We start from the raw sequence: 25,490 nt of genomic DNA, 5'->3' as shown, positions 1-25,490 counted from the left end.
CAGGATAACGCGTATAACCTTGGGTGCGCGTGCACAACAGTATTCCGACGATTCCACCTGCTAGCAGGCTGTGCGGCGATATCAACCAGACATATTTTAACTACGGCTACCTCAACCGAGCTAATATTGAGAACAAGAAGACATTTCGAGTAAGATAGTCGTAGCTGAATGATTTTCTTCTCCTTCAAACCGTTATGGTTTATTTGGGCATTTGGCACTAATCAGTACACTTTGGCGATTATCACACAGTCACACTGCACCACGCTCCGCCGCGGTACGCGGGATGACTAATCAATGTATGCAAGTACCTCAGTTTATATCTATAGAAAACACGCGCAGCACAACACACTGACAACGCGTTTGCGCGCGGGATTCGTTATATGTCGCCACGCCAGAGTAAATACAAATGAGTAGGTCATCTTCATAGAAACGTACCGAGCGCGGTTTGTATGTGAGCGCGCCAATATACGTATGCGGCGCGCACGCACACAGTGACAAAATTCGACGCAACCACGACTGACTCCCCGCTAATCCCCGCCAAATTTTGCCAGTGTGTGCGTGCGCGCCGCATACGTGTTGGCGCGCTCACATACAAACCGCGCCCGTGCGTTTCTATGAAGATGACCTACTCATTTGTATTTACTCTGGCCACGCGGACCGCGGCGGAGCGCGGTGCAGTGTGATAATCGCCTTTCTCTTCCTATTATAATGTTGTATGTAAGTTACTGGTGCTACTACTGTCATTCTGTCTCATCAACAGACCTTTACAGCCCACGGCTGGACTATGAGCCACCTCCACTTTAGTGGAGGGTTTTGCCAAAATCTCCTCGCTTGGCAGACGGATTAGAGATCGCAGTTTAAAATATTAATGTTTATCTTAAAATAGATGTAGACAGAATGTGTGCCGTCACCACACATATTCATTGCAATAAATGTTTTTTTCTGATCATGAAAATAATGCTGTAAAATATATTTTCAGACGGATGACCGAAGTCCTTGGTATATGGTATGATATTAACGATAATTCGTTTAACAGCAGTTATTACGCATATCCGAATAGGATACATTATCATCCAAGGGTATGATTATTTTACAGTCCACATACAGGGTGAAATTGCAAACAGTTGCCAAAAATGTTTTTACAAGCCCTACTCTAAATCACAATCTTCTTTTTCTCTATTATACATGGTGACTTGGAATTAGAGCATTTAACTTGTATGTGTTGAGCATGTAAGGTAAAGAAATTGACTTACTTGACTTATGGTCCTATTATGTCCCCTAGATGGGGCAGAGGGCGTCCACAACAGTCCTCCATCTCGTTCGGTCTTGAGCTTCTCGCTTGATCTCGCTCCAGGTTTTGCCGATCTTCTTCGCCTCGTCCGCTACAGTGCGCCGCCAAGTTTGCCTGGGTCGACCACGTTTGCGTTTTCCTTGGGGATTCCAATCCAGAGCCTGCTTAGGGATGTGATCGGGGTCCCTTCGGAGAGTGTGGCCAATCCAGTTCCACTTGCGGCGCTTGATCTGCTGGTCGATCGGAATTTCGTGGCAGCGTGTATAACCGAGAATTCGGCGAAGGCGACCTTCCACGTTTCACACCCATAGAGCAGAACGGATTTAACGTTGGACCTGAATATTTTGATCTTGACCCTTTGGGTCAATTTCCGTGACTGCCATATGGGGCGAAGTTGTGCGAAGGTAGCTCTGGCCTTGGCAATGCGCGAAGTGATGTCCTCTTCGGTACCTCCAGTTTCTGACACGACGCTCCCGAGGTAGGTGAAATTGTGGACTCGTGCCACATCCTCTGCACCAATCCGTAATGGCGTGCAATTTCTCACACCAGATCGCATCTCTTGGGTCTTCCGGCAGTTAATTTTGAGCCCTGTGATACCCGCTTCTCGATGTAGGTCATTAAGTTTGGATTGCATATCGTGATGCGTGTGGCTCAGCAAACAGAGGTCATCGGCATAATCTAAGTCTTCTAAGACTCCGATTATACCCCACTCTATTCCACGCCTTTGGTCTTGATATGCGCGATTCATGACTCCATCTAAGACAACCAGAAAGAGAAGGGGCGAAAGCAGGCAGCCTTGCCGGACGCCCGCATGCACCTCGATGTCTTCGGAGATGAGGCCGTCGTGAGTTACCGTACAATAATATTTCCTGTAGATGGCCTTCAGTAGGTCGATGATTTTCGGCGGGACACCAATGTCAGCGAGTCGCGACCATATACTTGCCCACTTCAGCGTATCAAAGGCTTTTCAAAGTCTACAAAGGTTAGGTAGACTTCCCTTTGCCATTCTGATGCCTGCTCCAAAATGATACGCAAATTATTGATTTGGTCGGTACACGAGCGGTTCGGGCGGAAGCCAGCCTGTTCCCTACGCAAAAGAGGTTCAACGGCCCCTGATAACCTATCCAAGATAATCTTGCAGAAAACCTTTGACGGTATCGAGAGCAAAGTGATACCTCTCCAATTGTTACACTGGCTTAGATCCCCTTTCTTTGACACTAATTAAAAGCCCCTTATTCAAGGTAAAGAAATTAGGTTATAGTATTTGCAACATTTTTGTATAAGGATTGCAAAAGTGAACCGTTATTGCTATGGCTAAGGCTTATTTTCGCGCACCATAATGACATAATAAGCTTTGCAGTTTGTGTGTGTGCATAATTTTCTATGAACGAAAAAAATTTCATATGTGCCAATTTTGAAATAGATAAAAAAAAAGATTTCTTTACGTAAATGGATTCTGAGTCACTTTTAAAAAATTGGCAACTATGTATTTGCAAAGTCATCCTGAAAGCTGAAATTTAGGTCTTTGGCATCCTTTAAATAACTCGCTCATTATACCTACTTAGTTCATTCTCCAAATGAGACAAACCCTCACTTTCTCGGACACAGCTACGAGCATAAAAGTGAAAAAAATAATAATTTCAGTACGTTAAGCCGAAAGAAGTCAATCGGTCACATCCTATACCAGCGATGTATGATTTGTCTGTATGGAGTACGACGTATAATTTATATGGATCTTCAATGTCACCGAGTGGTGCATACATCTGTAATAGAGGGGGATCCCACTGGTAAGTGATTGCATAAAAAAACAGGTCTAAGGCCCAGAACAGACGGTGAAACGCAACTGCAACGAAACTGCAACTGCTAGTTACTTTTGAGTTGCATCTAAGTTTCTGCCATGGCGTCCGTTGAGAGACCACACATGACGCGACCAGTTTGAAACTTTCAGTTTCAGTTTCATTCATAAGAATCATCAAAAAGTTGCAGTTTCGTTGCAGTTGCGTTTCACCGTCTGTTCTGGGCCTAAGGAAAAAGTCTATCAAAGGAGACCTGACATGCTTTATACATTTTCGTAATAAGGTCTAAAACCTGTGTAATTAAAATCAATAAATAAATAAATTTTTAGACCAAAATTATGATGACAAATTAATATAATATTACTTATACAGGCTGACCAGGGAGTTGACATTCAAAACTAAAATTTTAATTCCTTACATCATGTTTCGAAGGAAATATTTTTTTTTATCAAGGTGTATCTAAATCACCTCATGTATGTTCTACGATTTTGCTTAGTTTAGGAGATAGAGAGGTTTTTTCCTTAACTTTCACCTATGGTTGGTTATCAATTTTTTTCTTACTCTCCCGAACACTGTAGTTTGTTTTTTCTTACTTACGCTAGAGAAGCTTTCAGTGAAGATCAACTCAGAGCAAAAATCTGCGAAGCCGAAGGAGAAAGTTGATCTTCACTGGAAGCTTCCCTAGTGTGAGTAAGTAAAAACAAACTACACCAAGTGCTCGCCAGAGTGAGAAAAAAAAACCAATCATAGGTGAAAGTTAAGGAAAAAAAGTCACAAAATTAACCCTATCTACTAAACTGAGCAAAATCGTAGTCATGAGGGTGAGATACACCTCGATGTAAGGAATATAAATTTTAGCTTTGAACGTCAACACCCTGGCCACTCTGCATAAATCAGCCAATTATATTTCCCCCAGAAATGGTTCGACGGATCAATCATGTTGATGTAGCTCACGGAAAGTATTCGGAAGGTCTTTCTTCAGACCAGTCGTATAAATTTTTGGGGGAGGCCTTTGACCAGCTTTGGACGGTTTTTTGGTATAACTGAATAAAAAAGCTACTAAGATAATGATGATTAATAATTATGCTTATATCATAAGGATGGAATACGGATCATCTGTGCCTGGACCCAGAGAGTTGGCCCTGATAGCAGGATTCCAATTCATAAAGGCTTATAGACGAAAGCCCATGCCCTGGTTCAAATACGCAGTCAGGACGAGGAAACACACATACCCGTGCCCGAAGGTAAATAATCAGTACAGAATTAATATAGTACCTAAAGCCTGGTCCGTGAGCACGTAGAATCCCATCCAATGACCCCAAGCTACCCATCCTTATCGCTCGCGCGTAATTATATTGCTGTCGCGACTGTGCGAGGCGCGCCCGCAGTGAGTGTGCGAGCGCGACAGCAACATAATTGGATGGATGGGCAGCTTGGGGTCATTGGACGGGATTCTAAGTGCTCACGGACCAGGCTTTACTAGTAATATCTCGGATAAACGATTCAGCTAGGTAGGTCCAATTTCGAGAACGAGGTCAATCGTCGAATCTAACTTAGCTGGGCAGCATTCGGAAAACCACGCAACATCTTTTCGTCCAAAATAGGTACCTTAGTGCCTGAAGACTAAAGTCTACAACCAATGTGTGTTACCAGCAGCGTTGCCAGACGTCCCGATTTTGGCGGGACGTCCCGATTTTTAAATCAAATTTAAATGTCCCGCGCGGGACAGGCTCGGTCCCGCTTTTGGGAGAGCTATATTATTCTAAAGAATAAAACTTTTTTTATTTTTTATTCTAAAGACGAATTTAACGATAGAGTAAATCTGATTTAAAATATTATTTTTTGTTAAAATACATTTTCTATGGCTACTTTTGCTATCGATTGTCACGTAAACGTAATTTTAAGTCAAATAAAAAGATAAATATTTGAAAACCTTTGATTTATATACGTTTTTTTTACTATGTCCCGCTTCTGACGGAAGAATCCCGCTATTTTCACTCAAAAAGTACCAAAGTCCCGACTTGGCGAAAAAAAAAACTGGCAACGCTGGTTACCAGTGATGACCTATGGTTCGGAAACGTGGCCAATTACTGTAGGCCTTATACAGAAGCTCAAGTTGCACAGCGTGCCATGGAGAGGGCTATTTCTCGGTGTTTCTTTACGAGACCGAATCAGAAATGAGGAGATCCGTAAATGAACTAAAGTCGCTGACATAGCCCGACGGATTAGCAAGCTGAACTGGCAATGATCAGGTCATATAGTACGCAGAACTGACGTCCGATGGGGCGGCAGCAAAGTTCTGGAGTGGAGGCTGCGTACCGGAAAACGCAGCGTGAGACGTCCACCCACAAGGTGGACCGACGACATCATAAAGGTAGCAGGAAGGCGCTGGACGCAGGCCGCTACCAGACAACATGGAAGCGTTGGGGAAGGCCTATGTTCAGCAGTGGATGTCCTATGGCTGAGATGATGATGATGATGATGATGAGTAATATCAGTCTTTCTTGAGTAGGTACGGCCTGGTTTCCACTAAGGCAAGTAGCAAAAGCAGAGAAGTTGGTTGACTTGACCAGGTTGTACATTAGAATTAAATCATAGTTTAGCACAATGTTCGTTTGGTTTCAGTCCGAGTGGGGTTGGTTCCACTGTATTCCAGGTGACTGGGCACCACTGGGTTTGGATAGTGGTGCGACTTACTTTCGATCTTTGGAAGGGTACGGCTGGCGCTACGATGGCCTTATTGGAATGAACGCAGTGTCCATGAGACTCCGCTCCATTCCAATAGTCCACTATTTTACTGTACTGAACACCCATGAAGTACTAGATTTCCTGTACGGAGCATTCACCGGTCATTTGCCGTATGAATGGTTAGATCAACGCTATGAAAATACGAAAGAGCGGTCTCCAATAACCAAAAAAGTGCAGGTCCCCAGACAGTATGATCCAGCCCACCCATACTATTACGGTAAGGAAATACCCAATTATAAGTGAAGTAAAGGGGTCCCCATTAAAACATAAATGTGAAATGAGAGCCAATTTCAATATTATGTATGTCATCGTTGTTGACTTTAATGGCAAAACAAGTGAGATCTAAATGGGTGCCAAGTTCAATGGTCAGTCCTGAAATTTATTTATAATAACATGAAATATAATTTCTTCTTATAACTTATAGTAGGGAATTTAGTGCAATGNGCGGCAATATTTAGATTAAGATAAAATGTATTTGCGCTTTTCGTAGCGCCACCCCCGCGCGGAACTAAGTTCCGATTTTCGTTAATAGATGGCGTTGACCGTAATTGACTCGCGCTAACATTTGATTTTTTTCGGACTTTATAGGGTGTTTTGCATAACTGGTTTAATAAAGTTTTATCAGCCTACGGAAGTTGTGTTATTTAATCGTGTGATGTGAAGTGTGTGAACAATTCATCTTTTTGGTTCAATATCAGTAACCCGTGTCTTGACATTGACCTAAGAACCGAGGAGCTACATAAACTGAAGTAAAAATTAAATAAGTAAAAACTAAATCAACAACATAAAGTAACTTGAAAAACATCAATTGGTTTGGCTAGGTGATTTTTTGAGAGCCTAAATAAATGATGGATGGATGAATCCTAATAATGATAATGAGTTTTAGATTATTGTGTAATTTTAAATACGGAAGGACGAGTGTGTGCTGTAGTTAATTAATTATAAATAAATCGTTACGATAACATTGTTTAAATTATAAGTAGTTAGGTAACCTTATCGTAGAGCGAGTGGACGCTACGCTACACAGTTTGTTTATGAGGTCATAATTGGTTGTTGACCATAAAAAAACCCTTTTAACCATTGAAGTAATATTTTAACATGCATGACAGTTTGAGTCACTCAAGTGCCTGTTTTTTTAATGAATCTATACTTATAATAAACATGTAGAGAGGTCAATTCTGTACATGAAATATATTTTCAAAATAACTATCAGGGGGTGATTAGTGATCGATACTGATGCCAAAAATGCAGTCAGTAAAATTTTTGTCTGTCTGTCTGTATGTTCCTTATAGAAACAAAAACTACTTGACGGATTTTAACGAAACTTGGTACAATTATTCTTCATACTCCTGGGCATGTTATAGTATACTTAGGAATTCCCACGGGAACGGGAATTAGCGAAAAAAACATTTGTATGAAAAAATCTAAACCGCGTAAGATGAATGAAGGGGGTAAAACGGGATCCACGCGTACGAAGTCGCGGGCGGCCGCTAGTTACTTATATAATTATTACCTACATATTTGTTGCCGCTTGCGAGTTCGTACGCGTGGACCCTAAATTTTACTCCCTTAGGGGTGGAGTTTCGTAAAATCCGTTCTTAGTAGATGTCTACACCACCTTATAAGAAACCTACCTGGCAAATTTCAAGCTAGTAGGTGTCATTGTTTCTGAGATTTCGTGATTGATTAACCAGTGAGTGGTATTTCGCTTTTGTTGCTTGTTAAATTTGCTCTTGTACAGATCGCGTAATGTCATGTAATTATACTCGTATTATAGCAAAACAAAGGATTAGATTTGTAAAAATAAAATAAGGCGTAATAAATGCATTTACAGACATCATAGAATGCGATTAATTATACGAATAGACTTAGATACACGCTCTACATTTACTAATATGAGAATAATACCAGCATCGGTAGGATACTTGCAAGTCACGGCAAGAAACTTGTGATATTTTATATTTTACCTTTTATGTTATTAATTATGAGCACTGCATGTTATAATTAAGGGGCGTTCGCCTTATACGCGTCTGATTTTATGCCTCATGCATCGTTGTTGGCATGTAGGCTGATGTAGGCAAGGTGCGCGTGGTGTGCACGTGTGGAATGCCTGATGACTGACATTTACTACACTACCACTACCTAACGCAGTAGCACGTAGTCAAGTGCATTATTCAAAGAAAATCTAATTGCTTACGATTTTCTGATAAAAAGTCATCTGATTTATTGAGGACTATTCTAAAAAGTCCTATAGTTACTTTATTTATTTAATCAAATGTAATAATAGCATATTATCCAACATATAAACTTTTTGCACCGCCTTACTCTCTCTGCATGACCCGTGGTGGGCCGTGGTTGACTCGCAGAGAATGCCATCCGGCATTAAGTCCGCCACAGTGCATTGTATGTATGTGCAGAAGCTTAAATTAATAGTAACAATAGCACAGTATTTATATGAGATTTATCTACTGTGGCAATACTCGTAGCTTCCGAAAAATCTGTTCCTATTTTTAGAACGCTCATAAAAAAGAAAGACGTAAGCTTCATAAAAAAAAATGATACACATCCGTTCAGGTTCGGTAATATAGCAGTACATTTAATCAGATTTAATCCAAATATATTATATAAAAAACCCAAAAACTGACTTGATTTTCGCTGTCCGCTTTGCGTGAAATGCCCCACCCGTGTCTTTCTATTTTAGTCAATTTTTTTTTCACTTCAATAGACGCACCTTGTTTGGTTTAGCATTCTGGTTACGTTCGATTGACTCTCTTTCATACAAAAATTTGCTTTTTAGCGGTTTTTAGGTAGGTAGACAGGGGTTGACTTCTCATAGGGTTGAATTGACGGGGTCGACTTCTCCGAGTCGAGTTGTCCCGAGGTTGAGTTGTCGTACTTGTCGTAGTATCCATCAGACTATAATTAACATTTTTGTTGCAATATGGCACCCATTAATTACTTTTGATGCTAGTGACAGTAATGATTATAATACATATAATCGGTTTCGCGGGTGGCTTATTGTTATATGCGGTCGGCTTGCTGGCCGGGGTGGCTGGTGTGACCGAGCGATTATGTCGCACGACTGCACCGCGCCGCAGTCTCTTAGTTATAACTCTGTACGGTACGAGGCATACAGATAGGTAATAGTCATAACAGATCAGATAGACTTACAGCAGTAATTACCTACCTACCTCCTTTTATAAAACAAAAAACTGCTTTTTAGGTCATTGCACTACGCTCTGTTTACTAGCTTTCCGCCGTCTGTCACAGAAAAACTGTTTCAAAAACCGGAATAAAACTATTGTGCTTTCCCGGGACTTAAACTATCTCTGTGCCAAATTTCATAAAAATCGGTTCAGTGGTTTAGGCGTGAAAGCAAGACAGACAGACAGACAGAGTTACTTTCGCATTTATAATATTAAGTAGTATACCTAGTTAGCTTCTGCCCGCGACTTCGTCCGCGTTAAGCTTACCACCAGGTGATCTTGTCCCATAAAAAATACGTTTTTTTTTGTTACAAAGTGGTATCAAAATAGACGCATTGTATGTATTATCAAGTTGTGTCATCATTATAATTTTATAATGCTCAGTTCTCTTTCCTCACCAATGTTTAGCTCATATTGATACTGTAATGCTCGACTCGACACGTTACATTACAGAGAAAAATGCTCCAGGTGAGGGTCGAGAACTCGTGAGGGGGAGCACCTTTACATAAAAAAATATTCATATTGTGTTTATTTATTTATTTCCTCACATTTACACTATCTTTACAGGTACTTAAGTCGCATAATGTGTTATTTTTTTATTTTCTTTCTGTCATCTTGCGTGGCGTCACACACAACATAACAATTAAGTAGGTATGTAGTGCATTCACTATACATAATAATGTATAAGTAGCTCTTTATTTTCCCAGTTGTGATATAATGAAAATGAAACTCAAGGCTCTCATTTTAAGGCCACAGTTGGTTTCATGTCGACAGTTATTGATTTAGCGTGTTGTTGTGGAATAAGCATTTGCATAAGCTGGGCCTTCGAGGATATGGCGCAATGTGACAACAATTGGTATGACAGTGACACTATACCAACAACTAATCTTTAAGTAATATACATATAGTACTATAAGTTTAGCACAAAATAGCCTTAGATCATTAAATGTATTATGTTATATGTATAACTATTAACTATGTTGTAGGTAGGTACTACCATTATTATTCTGTGGTAACTATGCACTAGATTTCGCGATTCAACTGAGCTGTACCTACTGCAATCCGTACAAGCGCGACTCTAGCTAGCGCTGCAGCGCTGCATGTTTGGACGACCAACAGAATGTTTAACGCTGCATCGAACTTTAGTATACCTATTAATTCTTCGAAAATGGAGCAAGAATTTTGCTTACGATAGCTTCTCTATTCTTCATAACTTAGCCTTAATGATAATTTTGGATCCCGATAGTGTGTATTATAAATATTTCATTATATTGAAATTTTGTTGCCAACCAGAAGCGAGAAGGACAGTATCCGTACAGAGTGTGCAGACTCAACTGAGATTGCTGTTTGGTTAAAAGACTACATAATATTACAAAATGTTTCTTCTTCCATTAGACCTTAGACCTCAAAATGTTTTTTAAAGTAGACGAGTGTTAACCTTCATGCTGCATTGTCAATTTAATTATAATATGAATGTGTATTTATGAAGACCACACTATATTTATGAACTTTTCATTTTAGGAATTTCATGGTCATTTGTTGCATACTCTACAGTTACACTGAATTCGTTACAATGCTGAAACAAAAGCTAACTAAAAAATAAATAATAATAATATCAACAAAATGTATTCCCACAATCCCACCCAATCCCAATATCTATAGATTGTTTTTTTATTGGGACCGTCGACCGCAACGTCCGCAACAAAGAGACAAACACCAAAACACTATTTGGCTGAGTTGCACCACAGGTTGCACTAGGTACGTTACTTTCAGTAACTATAAACATAACCGGTGTATGGAGTTTGTCAGACTTTTGACGTAGTTTTACTATATGGGCAACAAATAGTTTCAACATTCTTGATTTGATTTGAGCCGGCCGATAACTTGGGTATTGGGTATTATATTTCTGATACTATTCCCACATCACTCCCGATCATTGTTGGCAGTTTGTCGGGAGTGTTGGCGCACAAGTAAAGTTTCTTTGGATGGTAGGCATCGGCACGTGCGTCAGCGCACTTCTACAACAATAACAATGACTGTTATGTTTTTCACTCCAATAATGATTCATAATTACGTGGTATTACTTGATCATGTTATTCTTATAAATAGCGTTAGAAGAACATAAGTAAGTACCTACGTATGTAGGTATGTATTATTTATTAATATGTATGTTGTTTGTGTTACTGCTGGACAAAGGCCTCCTCCAAGGTTTTCCACAATTCCTGAAACCATGTATGTTGTACGTACATAATAATCCCTGTATAAAATATTAACATAGCCACACTACTAACCCATATGGATGTAATTTATCCGTAATAAATATTTTTAGTTATTTTATAGTGTTATCGGCACTCCTCACCCAAACAACTAACAAGCCAGTAACCAGTGATAATCGGGTGTGAGTAATTACTGCGTGGGTCGAGTCACGCTCTCGCTCACGTCATGACTTCATGAGTCCTGTCCTTCGTCGTTCGATTTTGGGTCTAAAACGTAATGGCTGTCATCCCGTGGCCGCCGCGTGCCGACCCATCAGTATAAATAATGCAAGACAAGTCCTTTTATCCGAGCAGTAGAGAGATAGTACCTACGACTCGTTTCCTCTCGATCTAAAATCTCTAAAAATCAACTTCAATTTGTATCAAAGAGAACACCTAATAAACGTTTTCAGGTGTCACCACCCCATCATCATCATCATCTTAGCCATAATGTAGGACGCCCACTGCTGAACATAGGCCTCCCCCAATGCTTTCCATGTTACCCGGTTGGTCGTGGCCTGCGTCCAGCCCGCCAACACCAACTCAACAGGGGTGTCAAAGATTAACATTAAAGGCATTTAAAGGCCGAGATAGCTGTGTGGCAGTCATAATGAATTATTTTACTGCATTCAGTCAAGACATGGCGTGCGAGTTATACTCGAGTCCATAGGGTTTCGTACATGTTCATTAATATCAATTACCAATAAAAATGTTTAATAAAGCCGTACTCTACCTTAATTATTTAATTAATTTATGACTATGACTATTGACTAATTAAAACAGTTTTACTATAATTAGGATCTCAAATGAGCTCCTGCCTCTTGCAGTAAAAATGCGAGACGCGACACAAGGAAGAAGTCGTGTCGTGTCATTGTCGCGTCGCGGGACTCGCGGGTGACACGGTCGTGCGTGACACAAAAAAGGAGTCGTGAGGTGCGAGCGCGAGGTGAACGCCCGCTGCGCCTGGACCGGCGACTCGCGAGATGACTGCCGACTTGCTGTGTAGGGCAACAAGCCTATCAATCAATATTATTAAATATGTTGCAATCAAAACTCATAATCGGTCAAAACCACTTTTGACTGCAAAAATCTGTCAAAAGTGGATTTGACCGATGCCCTTGATCAAGATCACTTTTGTCTGATTTTTCCAGTCGAATAAAGAGGTTTTGTAATAAACCACTTTTAAGTTAAAAGTGGTTTTGTCTGATGCCCTTGGTCAATTTGACCGATTATGAGTTTTGACTGCAACAATCCCTAAATTTCATACATTTGAAGTAAAACATACACACAAGTTCACACAACCCCATAATTTATACAATGCATACATATCATATTTTATTCTCTGAAGGATATTGTCCTCGATAGGGAAACAACGTGGTCACCGGAACAGTAGTAATCGCAGCTCTAAATGCTTCTTCGCTTTATTGATCGTCCCCGCTGGACCGGGCCGGCTGACTCACGCTGTGACTGTGCATCGGTGTCCCTGGACGCAACTCCATATCATCTTAGCAAGATTCTTAACTATGGAATACTGTACTTTGCAACTGCAATGCAATGCAAGTGATAAGCAATAAGTCCAATTAGAATATTTGATTGTTACTTGTTTGAATAGTGTGAATTGTACTAGCGTTCTATTCATAAATAAATAAATAGGAGCTCTTGAATTTTTAATAAATAGAACCAGTAAAGTAACTCTACTAAGTAGCCCGATGGATTAGCAAGCTGAACGGCCGATGGGGCAGCAAAGTTCTGGAGTGAAGGCCACGTCCCGGAAAGCGCTGCGTTCCTAAGCACCACCCACAAGGTGGACCGACGACCTCATAAAGGTAGCAGGAAAGCGCTGGATGCAGGCCGCTACCAACCGGCCGGCCGGAAATTATTGGGGAGGCCTAGTTCAGCAGTGGACCTGTAATTGAAATTTTATTTCATGGACTTCGTACAACTCTACATAATTAAAATATGTTCGAAAGGGAGCTTTTATAACTGTAAGAAACAAGGACTTGTAAACCTTGTTTCTATATTTAATATAATAAGTTATTGGTCTTTTAAACTAACAAATAATTAGTCATGTTACTTGAATAAATAAATTACATTATTATTATAATAATCAAGGCTAAATAACTTTGAAACGTCCCGGATTGTTGTAAATCTTGACTGATCTTGACGGAGTTCAGGAATAAAAAATAAAACTCGTAGACCAGTTACAATCAGAACGTGTGTATTGAAATGTCAGACTAATATGTGGAACATAGTAACATACGAGTATAAGTGCGACAATAGAAAACGTTGCTATGAAAATTTAGGTAGGCGTTAGTTGCTACTAAAATACATCGTCCGTTCGTTCGTTTCAGCCAAATGACGTCCACTGCTGGACAAAGGCCTCCTCCAAGGTTTTCCATAATGCACGGTCCTGCGCTGCCCGCATCCTCTACCCGCGACCTTTACCAGATCGTCGGTCCACTTAGTAGGAGGCCTGCCCAGTCTGCCCACGCTACGTCTTCCAGCCCGTGGTCGCCACTCGAGAACTTTTCTGCCCCAACGGCCATCGTCTCTACGAGCTATGTGTCCCGCCCACTGCCACTTGATTTTAGCAATTCTGCGACTGCACTAAAATACACATAAATGAATCTAACTTAAAACTAAATAAATAGGTATTAGGTATCCAACACGGATTTACATGGTCAATTGGTCACCACTGCTATAAATAGTGTATGTTTAAATGACCATTTGGTTCAATTGTTGCAGCCGATAACTGGAATAAATATTAAACGCTAAAATGAATGTTATTAAATCATCTCATGTTAGTAGTTGACATTTGACTACCTAATTTTATTAAAAGCTGTTATGCAGGTAGGTAATCTAATGCCTAATTTTATCTGTGCACTAATATTACTATTTATGCTGAGTGGGGTCCCGTTGCAGTGGGCATCTTGTTGGTGAATGGGTGGCACTGCTCAGTTTACTCTTGTTTTTTTCTTCTTCCATTATGTCCATTGTAATAAATGTATCTTTCTTTCTAATTAAGAACGCAGTTATTGTATTTTATTTATTTCTTTTGCATACTAATTATACTATATGAAAAATAATATTATATTCAAATTCAAATTCAAAACGTTTATTGCATGTCACATTACAATTTATATGTTGTTGCAAAATAGAGGTAGGTATACATGTGACGCCCTGCAAGGGCACAGCAAAACATCAGAGAGAGGGTTAGTATTTACCTTAAAAATAATTTTAAATAACATTTAGTTAGTCTTAAATGGTCAGTATTATAGGGAAAAAAAAAACGTTATTCCATTTTATTAAATTACAAAAACAATTTGAATTGAGACGTCGAAGCATTCCAATATGTCAGAAAATGATTAATAAAATTTTAGTCAAGCTTGTCATTAAAAAATTCTGGTAAGTCATAGTAGCCTTTATTTATTAAGAATGATTTTAGTGTTTTGTTGAACAGTGTTGATTTTTCTAGATTTTTAATGTTATTCGGTATATGATTGTAAATTTTTATTAGCATCGTCGGAGGGCTACATGTAACTAATTTTAATTTGGAAAAAGGTACTTTAAGTTTATTTTGGTTTCTATTGTTTCTTTTTAAACCTTCCAGTGGTGAGTATAACTCTGGGTGGCTCCTAACAAATTTACACGACTCAAATATGTATATAGACGTTAGCGTGAGTATTAGGTGTTTGATAAAGTGCGGTTTAAATGATTCCAACTGGTCTATATTTGTTAATATTCTAATACACTTTTTTTGCAGTATAAATAATTTGTTTGCTTCACAAGAGTTCCCCCAAATAATTATACCATAGGAAAGTCTCGAATACGCATAGGCGTAGTATGCCGTTAGGGCCGTCCCGAAATCTGTTACCCGCTTTAAATGATAAAGTGCATAAATGAATGACGATATTTTATTCAGTAAGTACTTATTGAATGTGCCTATTCCAGTTCAAATGTGTATCAAGATGTATGCCCAATAGCTTGGCAGAGTTTACAGTGTCTAGTTTTATATTGTTGTAGTGATATAATATCTGTAGCGCTTTTTTCTGGTAGGGTTTAAATTGTATAAGTTTGGTTTTGCTCAGGTTAAGTTGTAGGTTATGTGAATCAAGCCAACCCATAATCCTATCCAGCACCGAATTTAGCTTGATTTCCAATTCTGCGGTGTTATTACAGGGAATTAGAACTGAGATGTCATCGGCAAACAAAACACATCCTTCGTTCAATATACTAGGGAGATTATTTATATAGATCAAGAACAGGAGACATCCCAGGACGCTGCCTTGAGGTATTGAGCCAGTAATAGGAACTGCATCCGATCTACAGTGGGTTATTTCTCCGGTTTCAAAGTTGGTGTTTTCTATTTCCACGTATTGATAACGGTTGCTCAAATAAGATCTCAACCAGTCATGAGCCATATTCCTACTATATGAAGAAGTAAGCCTTGGCCCTTGACGTCGCGACCTCCAGTCAAGACGAGAAGTTCAATTTGTTTGAATTAAGTCGACTTTTATATTCATTCCAATAACCGGATAGAGTCAATAACTTTTGAAGTAAGAAATAAAGAATACAAAGCAGGCGCTATGCACGCATAGGGTATTATGTGATACCTACTGGGTGGCTTGACCGCCTGGCGATCTGGTATGAGGGGGTTATGTCACAATGACATGAAATAGTTGCGTCGCGTGACCGCGGGCCGGTCAAGTTTGCGACCGCATTGTTCCATTTCCGCGCGTGAACTTGAGATCGCGAATGTGGGTTGTGTATTGTGCTGTCTGTTTGTCTATGATGAGTCGTGATAAATGGGTCAGTTGAATTTGTTGCTTTGGGTAGCTGTAGTTACAACACTTTTTGTATAGGAGGTATTAGAGACCACGTGACGTCGTTTATAAGAGAGGGTAGGTAATGTACAATTTATTAATTGTTTAATTTTTATCATGTTAAAAAAACATTCTGAGGCGGGCACGCCCACTCTCAAGCACCCACCAGCTCCCTCAGGTTTTGCACCCCGTACTTACTTTGCGTGCGGGAGGGCACTCGATAGGCGCCGACCGCGACACGGGCGGCAAAAGGCGCGGAGTGGCCGGCCGGATAAGCTTGCTGAAGTGGCGCCGCACAATGCAGAGGATAAGAAAAATAATAATTATTGTATAACGCCCTCAGATCATAGTATGATCTGAGATAACGCCACTCTTGTGGCGGAGTTTTGGGCTGACACTGTGTAGGTTTGTTGTCGACACGAAAAGAAGAAGAATATTGTATAACAATGAAATTTGCGTTGCATGCGATCATTTTGAACAAATCTGACTGTATGTCACTCACGTCCATTTGGTCACGGGCTAAAACAACGCGTTTACGCTGCGCCTGGCATCTGCAGCGTCAGCGACAGATCGTTGATGATGATTAAACTGATTAAACAAAAGACAAATGCATATAAAAGTAATGAATGATAGTTTGTTATCGGATTGTATGTAAGTGTAGGTACGTACTTAATTAGCCTCATTTGCATTTAACCGTTCAACAAAATTAGGTAACGTAGCTCAGTGTTCTCGAGCAAAGACAATCTCGTCGTTTACGTAGCCGATGAATAAATTAATTATTCTCAGAGTTAACAGTGACTTCATCTCAATAATGTGACTGCAATAAAATAAATTACCTTTAATGGAGTCCGCATAGTTGGTATGTGCTCTGTATGATAAAGTTAATTTATAAAGTTAATAATGGCGTTCCTCAGTTTCAGTGGGTTATTATTTCCCGCGACTGTCACCTCAGGTCGAGGGGCTTGAGGGCCTCGTTATATCGTCGCAACAAAGCCTTCGTAGAGTAGAGCGACTAGCTCATTTATCTCACTCGGAGCCCAATCCACGGCCTGCTGATTCAATCAGTTTTAAAAATGCTCGTTCTTGTTTCACATTTAAAGGGCGCGACCTAACATTACTTCAAATCTGGGGCTTGGCATGGAGCTTGGCAAAAAATTACAGGCATTTCTGGGGGNTATTGCGTTTTATTTAGTTACTATGTTAAAAAATGTGGAAAAAATCGTCCATGACGGCTTGGACAATCTCAATCAGTCGCGCGGTGGCGCTTACGGAGGACGGACGCGTGTCAGTTTTTTAGCCGTGACAGTTCGCGATTTGTCAATATTTTTGACAATGATGACTTTGATGAGTCACAGTATAATAATATCAGTGTTACTGGAGAAAGCTTAAATTTCGTGTTCGTGCTTTGTCTACCTATTGAAATTTAAATCGTTCGCATCCTTTTAAACGAAGACTCTACTCATGATACATAGTACATTCATCAAATATGAGACAAAACCAATGAGTTAAAATTACATTTTAATAGTACCTAGGTACATACAATCGTCTTACACTCTTTAGAAGAGCACACTGACACAAATAAATAATAAAAAATACTGTCTAAGGTCTGTTGTAGCTAAAGGTCTAAGCTGCAAGATAAAAGAATCTTCTAGCCAATAACTTTAAAGCTATAATTTGAACGAATTTTGCTATTAGTGGACAAATTTCTGCTCATGATGGACTAATTATCTGCTATACTCCCGACTCTCAAAAGCACAACATTTATAAAAATTTAGCTGCGGTAATGCACTCCAGGTAACAGTGTGTGATGCTCATTGCTCATAGTGATTTTCGATACAGAGCCCCGTACATACGTTATACATAAATTATGGAAAGAAAACACCCAGACCAATACAAACAAATATGTATGCAATTTTAGTATGATATTTTTATTTATTAATAAACAAAAAGACTGAACAAAATTGATGCGTGTGCAAAGCTTTGTGAATTGCAACAACTATAATTTATTATCCAAGCTCTAAATAATCGCTACTATGAGTAACTGATCATAAAATGTTTTTCCAAACGCTCAAGCTCCCGAGGATCTACAGATAGGTCGGGTGACGTAATCTTGAAATTCTTTTAGCCGGCGCGGAAATTCCGGAAGATCGGGTGACGCCACGCCTCTTTGAAACGTGTTTACTTTGGCAGTTATCTATATATATAAAAGAAAGTCGTGTTAGTTACTCCACTTATAACTCAAGAACGGCTGAACCGATTTAGCTGAAAATTGTCAGGGAGGTAGTTTAGAGCCAGGAGAAGGACATAGGATACTTTTTATCCCGTTCGAAATTAAAAAAAAAGTCTGCTTATTTATTGCCATTAAGGCGGAACAAAGTTCGCCGGGTCAGCTAGTATTCTATATTTGTTCGATTCTAAAATGTATTCCCAAAAATTTTGAAAGTTGTTTTAATTTGTATCACTTGGATATGATTTGTATTAGAAAGTGCTGTGAGTGTGACGCTTGAACGGAAGGAAGTCAACCTAACCTAACCAACTGCGTATTTCTAAACTGCGTATTTCTATACTGTGTAGCCGCGAGAGCTCTTTGGCGCGCTGTCTTCGGCGTAGTATTTATACAGTGTGAGTCACGTTAAAGTGTACATATGAAAATAGATTAAACTAGACCTATTTTTATCGACAAAAAAGAGGTCAAAATTTTTTTGAGATTTTTTTTTAATTTTTTATGGATTATTTTTTCTTCCAATTACTTATTGTAAAGAAAACGTAATAACTTTTAAACTAAGCGGTATATCCTGATAAAATAAAAACAGTAATAATGCTAAATAACAGGCGATACTAAAAAAATATATAAAATACACAAAAAATGCCAACAAATAATAAAAAAGGATACTTTTTGAAAAAAATCTGCTTTTAAATTCGTGTTTTTTTGGTTATTTGATAATTTTCTCCAAAAAATGCCCCTATAACATGTGGTTTTTATTACTTTGTATTATTCTCTATCGTATTATCTTTGTAAAACCAGAAATCGCATGTCTCTATCCCTATCACAACATTTGCTATGATCGTTTGAACAAAGGCCTGCCACAACATTATTCTCCGCTACAGGTAGAGACAATTTTAATTTTAACTTAAATGCTTATTTTACTTCGAAATCTTTTGTTTTTATTTGAAATCTAACTTGTCTTTATCAACATTACAAATCTAGAGCCATTTTCAGTTTCGTTGTTAACAAAGCGTTGAATGGCGCGCCCGTAGAGGCTTTGTTCAAACGATCATTGCAAACGTTGTGATAGGGATAGAGACATGCTATTTTTGGTTTTACAAAAGCTATACGATGGAGAATAATAAAAAGTAATAAAAACCACCTGTTAATGGGGCATTTTTTGGAGAAATTTATCAAATAACCAAAAAAATACGAATTTTTAAGCAGATTTTTTCCAAAAAGTATCTTTTTTTTATTATTTGTTGGCATTTTGAAGGTATTTTATGTATTTTTTTAGTATTGCCTGTTATTTAGCATTATTACTGTTTTTATTTTATGAGGATATACCGCTTAGTTTAAAAGTTATTGCGTTTTCTTTACAATAAGTAATTGGAAGAAAAAAAAAATCTATAAAAAATTTAAAAAAAATCTCAAAAATTTTTTGACCTCTTTTTTGTCGATAAAAATAGGTCTAGTTTCATCTATTTTCTTATGTACACTTTAACGTGACTCACACTGTATAGCGCGCGCAGATTTTGACAGCGCGAATTACGTACTTTAGCAGAAATACCAAGCCTTAAAGCATTTTGGCAGAGTGCCTAAAATTCGAAGTCCGACAAGAAACCTACTAGCTAACGACAGTTTTCTCGTGCAAGAAACCTAAAAACCCAGACAAAAACTTTAACAAATATAGATTCTGTGTTCATAAAAGAGGTACATTCCCACCTAATACAAAAGCACACAAATATTTATTTTTATGACGATGACGATTTGACAGACTCTAATGAAGTCTGTCACCAGGGTTGTGATCTTAGATAAAACTCACAAAATATCAAATCTGTACGCGCATTGACAATGTCAAACGTCATACAAAAAGTTGACGAAGGTGACAGTGTTTCTACCACCTCTTAAAAAACTCATAAAAGTCATTTATTTATGCAAGTAGGCTTTTTAAAAAGCACTTTTATACGTCCCAGTATTAACCCTACCACTGCTTCGGGACAATAAATGGACCAGTGCTGAGAAGAAGCAGCGCAAGAAACTCAGTCACTATTTCAGCCTCTTTTTCAAGGGTCTTTTCTCAGCACCAGTGAATATATTCCTGAATTGGGATTAGCTATTGGAGCATGTATTATGTACCTAAGGGCTTTAAAAAGTGCCTACACACTAATAAATATTGTTCTCTATCAGGATACGCGATATTCGCCTGGCGTGGCGAGAGCGAAGAAGCGTTCTGGTGGTGCATTGACCAATGTTGCACGCCCAGTGCGACTTGGCAGCCCAATATGATATTGGACGATGGCGGAGACGCGACGCATCTTATGCTGAAGAAACACGCGCCTGCTTTCAAACATATTAAAGGTAAACAGAATTTCTTCATCACCAGGATACTTTTTTTACCCACAACGAGTAAGCACTAAAAGGCGGCGGTCTAAAGGTGCGACAGAGACAAGTGACCAAGACATGAGATCGCGACGAACGACCGCGACCGCTACTTGACTTTAGTCAATGTAAAGTCCGGACGCCGAGCAGATAGAATTTTGTCCAATGACCCCAAGCTACCCATCCTTATCGCTCGCGCGTAATTATACAGCTGTCGCGACTGTGCGACAGGTGAGCGCGACGGCAATATAATTACGCGCGAGCGATAAAGATGAAGATGATAAAGGTTCTGGAATGGAGGCCGCGCACCGGAAAACGCAGCGTGGGACGTCCACCTACAAGGTGGACCGACGACATCGTAAAGGTAGCAGGGAAGCGCTGGACGCAGGCCGCTACCAATCGATAAACATGGAAAGCATTGGGGGAGGCCTATGTTCAGCAGTGGACGTCCTGTGGCTGAAATGATGATGATGATGATGATGATGATAAAGATGGGTAGCTTGGGGTCATTAGACGTAATTCTACTTGCTCGGCGACCGGACTTTTTAGTGTCAGTTCGTGAGCGAGACAGAGACCCAATTCAAGTAGCGGTCTCTTGTCTCTGTCGTCGTACGAACCGCTGCCTTTAGCCTACATCCCACCCCATGGAATGCTCTCACTGGGAATCAAACAGAAGGTCTCAAGCACTCTGAGTGCTACTTGGCAGCCCAATATGATATTGGACGACGGCAGCGACGCGACGCATCTTATGTTGAAGAAACACGCGCCTGCATTCAAACATATTAAAGGTAAAGACGGATTAGCAAGCTGAAGTGGCAATGGGCAGGACACATAGTACGCAGAACTGACGGCTGATGGGGCAGCAAGGTTCTGGAATGGAGGCCGCGTACCGGAAAACGCAGCGTGGGACGTCAACCTACAAGGTGGACCGATGACATCGTAAACGTAGCAGGGAAGCGCTGGACGCAGGCCGCTACCAATCGATCAACGTGGAAAGCATTGGGGGAGGCCTATGTTCAGTAGTGGACGTCTTATGGCTGAAATGATGATGAAAGGTATAGATTTCCTTCATTTGGGACTATTCTCACCTCTCGTTCCCACCGCTGCAACTCCTGTGTAGCCAGGATCTACAGTTTGACCGCCAATAAAAACCCAACCATTGAATGTCAAGTCTGTCCATCATCAGGACACTTCGAATTCTTCCTGTGTTCTTCTGATCCCTCCTATGTTCTTCTGATTTAATTCGTTGCGGGTCCAATGACAGTTTAACTTTCCCCCGGGACAAACTGGGCCTTTACTGGTTGGGTTGAGCGGTCAAGCTGTAGATCCTGGCTACACAGGAGTTGCAGCGGTGGGAACGAGAGGTGGGAATAGTCCCGTATCAAACCACTATTTTTTCCACAACGTGAAAGCTTTTGGCCTCCATCTCATCTGATCGAAAGTGATGATCAAGCCGAAGATGGAAGCGAGCTTCACCCGGAATCCTTAACCACGGAGGAACTGGCTATCTTACCTCCAACTACGGGAACGACAATGCTGTTAACATTTTCAGCTTTCTTATAAGTGGTGAATTAGGTTCTTCCATTGTCCATCTATGGAATTGAGTTGATAAGAGTCTTATAAAGTTTTAAAAGTAATTAAGACTAATTATATCGTTCTATCTCTCTCAGGTATAGTAGAAAAGAGCGTGACAGATGTTCACCGGCTATACCAGCTCTAAAGCGAACAATTTTCGACCTTCTTACAAGGGAATTAGGTTCAAATTATGTTGTGAAAGATGTTTAGACTAATTATATTGTTTTGTCCCTCTCAGGTATAGTAGAAGAGAGCGTGACGGGTGTACCAGCTCCAAACCGAACAATTTTCGACCTTCATATTAGTGAATTAGGGTTTAAATTATGTTGTCAAAGATTCACAAACGATGCTTGCTTATTGCTTAAGTAGCAACGCTATGCGAAGTCGAACGTACAGCTCCAAATCGATCAATTTTCGACCTTCTTACAAATAAAAGAATTAGGTTCAAATTATGTTGTCAAAGATGTTTAGACTAACTATAACTTTCTATCTCTCTCAGTCATAGTAGAAGAGAGCGTGACAGGTATCTACCGGTTTGTACTAGCTTCAAAGCGAACAATTTTCGACCTTCTTACAAGGGCATTAGGTTCAAATTATGTTGTCAAAGATGTATGACTAATCATATCGTTCTATCTCTCTCAGTCATAGTAGAAGAGAGCGTGACGGGTGTCCACAGACTGTACCAGCTCCAAAGCGAACAATTTTCGACCTTCTTACAAGTGAATTCGGTTAAAATTACGATGCCAAAGATGTTTGACTAATGATATCGTTCTGTCCCTCTCAGGTATAGTAGAAGAGAGCGTGACGGGTGTCCACCGACTGTACCAGCTCAGCAAAGCGAACAAATTATGCGTTCCCGCTATGAACGTCAACGATTCGGTGACGAAAACGAAGTTCGACAACTTGTATTCGTGTCGGTAAGTCTAGATTTTAATGGCTGGTATTTATCAAAATGAAATAAATTATTGTTTTTTTTTGCAAGTTGTCATCAGTCTTGTCTAAATAAAAATAAAACAAAAAACCCGATTGGCGCCATTTTTCACCAGTTGACGCCTCTGTAAAGACCTGTTACTAGCTAGGGGCGCCAACTGGCGAGGTCTAATAATTGCGTGTATTGTATTTAAATTAGTCAGGTTGCATTTCATTTTCGCATAAACATCTGTATTATATCCTGAATTCCTGACCCTGAGATTATAATGAAAATAATTTTAGTTTATTGTTGATTGGTATACTTATAAAGTAACATAAATTAATGAGAGAAAACTTGGAAAAGCATTTTCATTTTCAGTTAAAGTCCGGTCCACGAGCACGTAGAATTTCGTCCAATGACCCCAAGCTACCCATCCTTATCACTCGCACGTAATTATATTGCTGTCGCGACTGTGCGACCCGCAGTGAGTGTGCGAGCGCGACAGCAATATAATTATGCACGAGCGATAAGGATGGGTAGCTTGGGGTCATTGGACGAAATTCTACGTGCTCGGCGACCGGACTATACAACTGTTAAAATGTCGTTATTTTATGCATTATTCCTTTAATGAAAATGAAAAATATTTTTGATTTTGATTTTGATTCCTTTATCTTCACAGGGAAAGTATAATAGACGCTCTTAAACGCAGCACAGATCTAATGTTTGGGGGCAAACAGTCGGTAGTTTGCGGGTACGGAGAAGTCGGCAAAGGGTGCTGCCAGGCGCTGAAGGCTTTAGGATGTGTTGTGAGTATATGTATTTATTTATTGTTAAACTAGCTGTGCCCGTGACTTAGCTTCGCCAGCAGAAAATTCGGTTTGTTATCACATTACCTCAATTCGTTCGTCCGTTTCAGCCGAAAGACGTCCACTGCTGGAGAAAGGCCTTCCCCAAGGATTTCCACAAAGACTGTCTCAAGACAAAAGTCTTTGACCAGTGATGGTATACGGATCTGAGACGTGGTCGCTTACTTTGGGCCTCATAAGAAGGCTCAAGGTGGCCCAAAGGGCGATGGAGCGGGTTATGCTCGGAGTTTCCCTGCGTGATAGAATCAGAAATGACATAGCCCGCAAAATTGCTAAAATCAAGTGGCAGTGGGCGGGGCACATTACCTCAATATCATAATATTTTATGTAACATTAATTTTACGCTGCGCTTTCCTACATGGTGGACCGACGACTTCATAAAGGTCAAGGCCAGCAGGAAAGCGCTGGATGCACGCCGCTACCACAATCGGTCAATAATGATCGCAACCATAAGGAAATTATTGGGGGACGCCTTATGGCTGAAATGATTATGATGAACATTGATTTTTATGAGTTCCTATAAATTATATTGTAGAAAAAGCATAGTACCATATTTTTACGTCAATTGTCTGCTTTTTATTTATTTAGTTGGCGCCTTCGCGGAGTATTGTCCTGGCGCCAACTGGCAAGCGGCGCCAGCTCGCAAACATTATTATTGTTAATAGTGTTTTTTAATTATTTATTTATATTTTTGTTTCAGGTATATGTGACTGAAATAGACCCAATTTGTGCGTTACAAGCCGCCATGGACGGTTATAGAGTTGTTAAATTAAATGAGGTAAGTACACAAATGTAGGAATTAGACTTTTTTTAAATATTTCAACAGCAATGTGTAACTAGAAATCAACTTTTTGCTGTTTATTAATATATCTTCGCGCTATTTGCACTTGTAACTTCAACTGAATTGCAGTATTTCGTTAAGTAAATAAATAGAAATAGAATAACCCTCCTTCTGGCGCAGTCGGGTAAAGAGTGGAGGCCACGTACCGGAATGACAGCGTAGGACGTCCTTCCACAAGGTGGATCGATGACCTCATAAAGGTAGCAAGAAGGCGCTGGATGCAGGCCGCTACCAACCGGGCGATGTGGAAGTCATTGGAGGAGGACTATGTTCAGCAGTGGACGTCCTGTGGCTGAAATGATGAAGCAACCGAATAAATATTCTTTCTTCTTCCAACCGCAGGTAATCAGACAAGTGGACATCGTAATAACAGCGACGGGCAACAAAGGCGTGGTAACAAGAGAACACATGGAGCGCATGAAGAACGGCTGCGTGCTGTGCAACATGGGCCACAGCAACACTGAGGTCGACGTGCACGCACTGCGCACGCCTGATCTGCTGTGGGAGCGGGTTCGAAGCCAGGTGAGGCAGAAGCCAGGCGAGACGGTTAGAGGCCAGGCGAGACGGTTAGAAGCCGGGCGAGACAGTTAG

General features: G+C 40.0%; 2 protein-coding genes across 2 annotated transcripts; both read left to right on the top strand.

Annotated features, from left to right (window-relative positions):
* Window positions 1-6,190, top strand: LOC114365989 (uncharacterized; the record flags this gene model as incomplete). Its single annotated transcript, XM_028322749.1, has 5 exons — window positions 1-149; window positions 980-1,079; window positions 2,936-3,078; window positions 4,187-4,331; window positions 5,713-6,190. Coding segments are annotated over 5 exons (903 nt in total), but the record flags the coding sequence as incomplete, so codon positions are not given.
* Window positions 6,182-25,490, top strand: LOC114365988 (adenosylhomocysteinase-like 1). Its single transcript, XM_028322748.1, has 6 exons — window positions 6,182-6,200; window positions 20,516-20,686; window positions 23,067-23,199; window positions 23,872-23,998; window positions 24,759-24,836; window positions 25,242-25,490. Exons 1-6 carry the CDS (start codon window positions 6,182-6,184, stop codon window positions 25,488-25,490), a joined length of 777 nt encoding a protein of 258 aa, XP_028178549.1.

The sequence above is a fragment of the Ostrinia furnacalis genome, unplaced genomic scaffold (assembly GCF_004193835.3).
Source record: "Ostrinia furnacalis isolate ACB-3 unplaced genomic scaffold, ASM419383v2 OfSCF0465, whole genome shotgun sequence".
Lineage (NCBI taxonomy): Eukaryota > Metazoa > Arthropoda > Insecta > Lepidoptera > Crambidae > Ostrinia > Ostrinia furnacalis.
This window is presented reverse-complemented; position numbering and strand designations above follow the sequence as displayed.

Bases quoted from the DNA above. Each gene is read 5' to 3' on its own strand.
- LOC114365988 (XM_028322748.1), top strand. The intron at 23,200-23,871 runs GTAAGTCTAGAT...TTATCTTCACAG, and splicing joins GACAACTTGTATTCGTGTCG to GGAAAGTATAATAGACGCTC. The intron at 23,999-24,758 runs GTGAGTATATGT...TTTTTGTTTCAG, and splicing joins TGAAGGCTTTAGGATGTGTT to GTATATGTGACTGAAATAGA.